The sequence below is a fragment of the Austrofundulus limnaeus genome, unplaced genomic scaffold, assembly GCF_001266775.1.
Source record: "Austrofundulus limnaeus strain Quisiro unplaced genomic scaffold, Austrofundulus_limnaeus-1.0 Scaffold135, whole genome shotgun sequence".
NCBI classification, from domain to species: domain Eukaryota; kingdom Metazoa; phylum Chordata; class Actinopteri; order Cyprinodontiformes; family Rivulidae; genus Austrofundulus; species Austrofundulus limnaeus.
Genome location: NW_013952537.1, coordinates 353,569 through 355,928, shown reverse-complemented (window position 1 = coordinate 355,928; position 2,360 = coordinate 353,569). Strand labels below are relative to the sequence as shown.

The window sequence follows — 2,360 nt, the reverse complement described above, 5'->3', positions numbered from 1 at the left end:
CCCCCACCCCTTCTTAAGACCCCTGAAAGACAGTGGTTCAATTAAAACAATAACTTTATTTATCAAAATGTGTACATATAAATAGCATTTTCTCATTTTGTTTTACAATATCTGAGGATTTTTGTTGTATGTCGTGTTTTTTTTATTATTATTGAAGCCTAAATTTTGTTACAAGTTGTTCACAAAAAAAAGAGAGAGAGAGAGAAACCTGTTTCTAAAAAAGGTTTAAGGAAAGCCTGGAAAAGAAGGGGAAAAAATGTGTGAGGGAGGGGGCGGGGCCACAGCTGTGTGTGGATTCTTTCTGATTAAAAAATAGATGAGGATTAAGTCTCCTGATTCCTGATATGTTTTTCGAGCGATCTGAGCAGAGCTTTGGGAATGTTTGCGAGCGTTGTTCCTGGTCCTTTTGTTTATGTTTGCTCCTCCAAAGTGTTTAGTCCATGTCGACATCCTCTCCATCTGTTCCGGGTGTTTCTCGGCAGTCTGTGTTTGCCTGGAGACGCTCGGAGAGGTCTGGAGACGCTCGCGCCGCTCTCGCGTCCTGGTCGCTCGCGCRCAGCTCAGCAGCTTGGCAGCCGTTGGGCCCCGCCTCTGCTGGAGCTTCCCGAGGCCTCTCCTCGCCGGGCGGACCGCCTGTGGCCACAGTGTTCGGTGGAGGAGAGCCGGGGAGCGGTCCGTCCCTGCGGTCCCCGGCGCTCTCCTCCTCCGCGTCTCCTCCTTCCGCCCTGCTGCTGATGTGATTGTTGTGATGCGGCGTGGTTTGCGACGTGCGCTTCGAGTTCAAACAGTTGCTGATGCCGCCAAAGCCGGAGAGGTCAGAGGGGGTCAGGCTACCTTCGCTTGGCTCGCACCTCTGACCCAGGCTGAGTCTGGAGCTGTTGTCCTGACACGGTGCGGCCTTCAGGGCGGTTTGGGGCACTAGAAAGCCCAAAGGCTGATGAGTGATGGGGTAAAGCAAGAAGTGGCCTTTACCCACCAGAGTTCTCTGATTGGGTAGCGAGGAAAAGTCCAGAGGAGATTTCCGTCGTGGCATGCTGTCCGACAGCAGGCTCTCCACGCTGAAAGGGTTGCGTTTCTGCAGGGCCGAGGACCTCGGACCTCCAGGGCTGGAGCTGTGCGTGCTGCTCGGAGAAACCTGCTCCGGTTCTCCTGCGGTTCTTTGGTTTGGGTGGTTTTGGAGCTGACCGAAGTCATGTGGTGTTTGGTCGCAGCTGGATTCGGTTTGGTGTCCGCCTTTCGTCGTCGCCGGCAGCTCGATGTGAAGGCTCCCGTGGAGGGAGGAAGGCTGCTGCTCGCTGTCGGTGAACTGCGACACCCCGCTGTCGCTCTCCGAGCCGCCGGGCGTGTGGAAGCTCTCGCCCGCCAGGAGCTTGCTCTGTGACTTCAGCAGCTTCCGCTCYTGCTTGCGCTTCTTCTTCTCGGCCCGCTCGCGCTCCCTCCGGGCGATCTCCTCGGGGTCCATGGGCTCGCCGCTGCACGTGGTCGGGTGGGAGTTGTGAGCGGGCCGCCCCGGGCCTTTCTTTGTGTTCTCCTTCTTCCTCCATTTGGCTCGTCTGTTCTGGAACCACACCTGTACACACAGACACACACACACACACCGAGAACACACGTGAAAACACTGACACTGTCAGTTGAGATCATGTGTGAAACAGCAGGTCATACATACATCTTATTTATCTCTTAGCAGAATATCTCGCTTTAGATGAAAATGCAGTGTTTGAGTTTGTTTTGTTGCACCTTTGAGGCGAAAGTTTAATTCTTTGTGAGCATTTTTCTCCATTTGCTGAAATGTTAGATTAAATTTGGTTAGGAAGTTAGCAAAACCAATAACAGCTGAGTCATGATTCAGGTATACGTAAATAAAATTTTGTTGATCTTCCACTTATCCAATTTGATCCTTGTTGTTTTTGGGTAAAACTTTAGGAGCATTTGATAATCCAGAGATGGGCCATTTTTTTCCTTCTTCAAAGTATTTTTGTTGGCAGKGGGTTTGATTGTTCAGAAACCTTTGCTGTTGCAGTGTAACACAATAACGCAACTGATGCAACGACGACAAACATCAGTGAGTCCAACATCTTCAGCTCTCCTCACATCTGTCCAATCAAACCCCTTAAAATGGCCAAAAACAAAGTCTTCAAACCCACACCAGTCCCAGAACATGTTGAAAACAAGCGATGTTCTCGTGTCTTCACTGCGTTAWCGCCTTCAAGGTGTCACGGGTCAAAGGTCACGGCCGTTGGCCAGCAGGTGCACAGATGTGTCGGCCTTAACCACGAGTCYGTGGAAATGAGCGCATCCGCCAATTAGACTGAACTATAATCAGCCGCGTCGTGTCCTTTCACACCCAGCCGTCTGCTCCT

The 2,360-nt window shown here is 51.4% G+C and overlaps 1 protein-coding gene across 1 annotated transcript in view; it reads right to left on the bottom strand.

The window, feature by feature from the left end:
- Positions 1-151: 151 nt before the first annotated feature.
- Positions 152-2,360, bottom strand: part of LOC106522705 (homeodomain-interacting protein kinase 2) — a gene marked incomplete at its 5' end in the record, with an annotated part of 4,151 nt that continues 1,942 nt past the window's right edge. Inside the window, 1 exon segment of the mRNA XM_014015835.1 lies at positions 152-1,570. Coding sequence (XP_013871289.1) covers positions 434-1,570 — 1,137 coding nt within the window.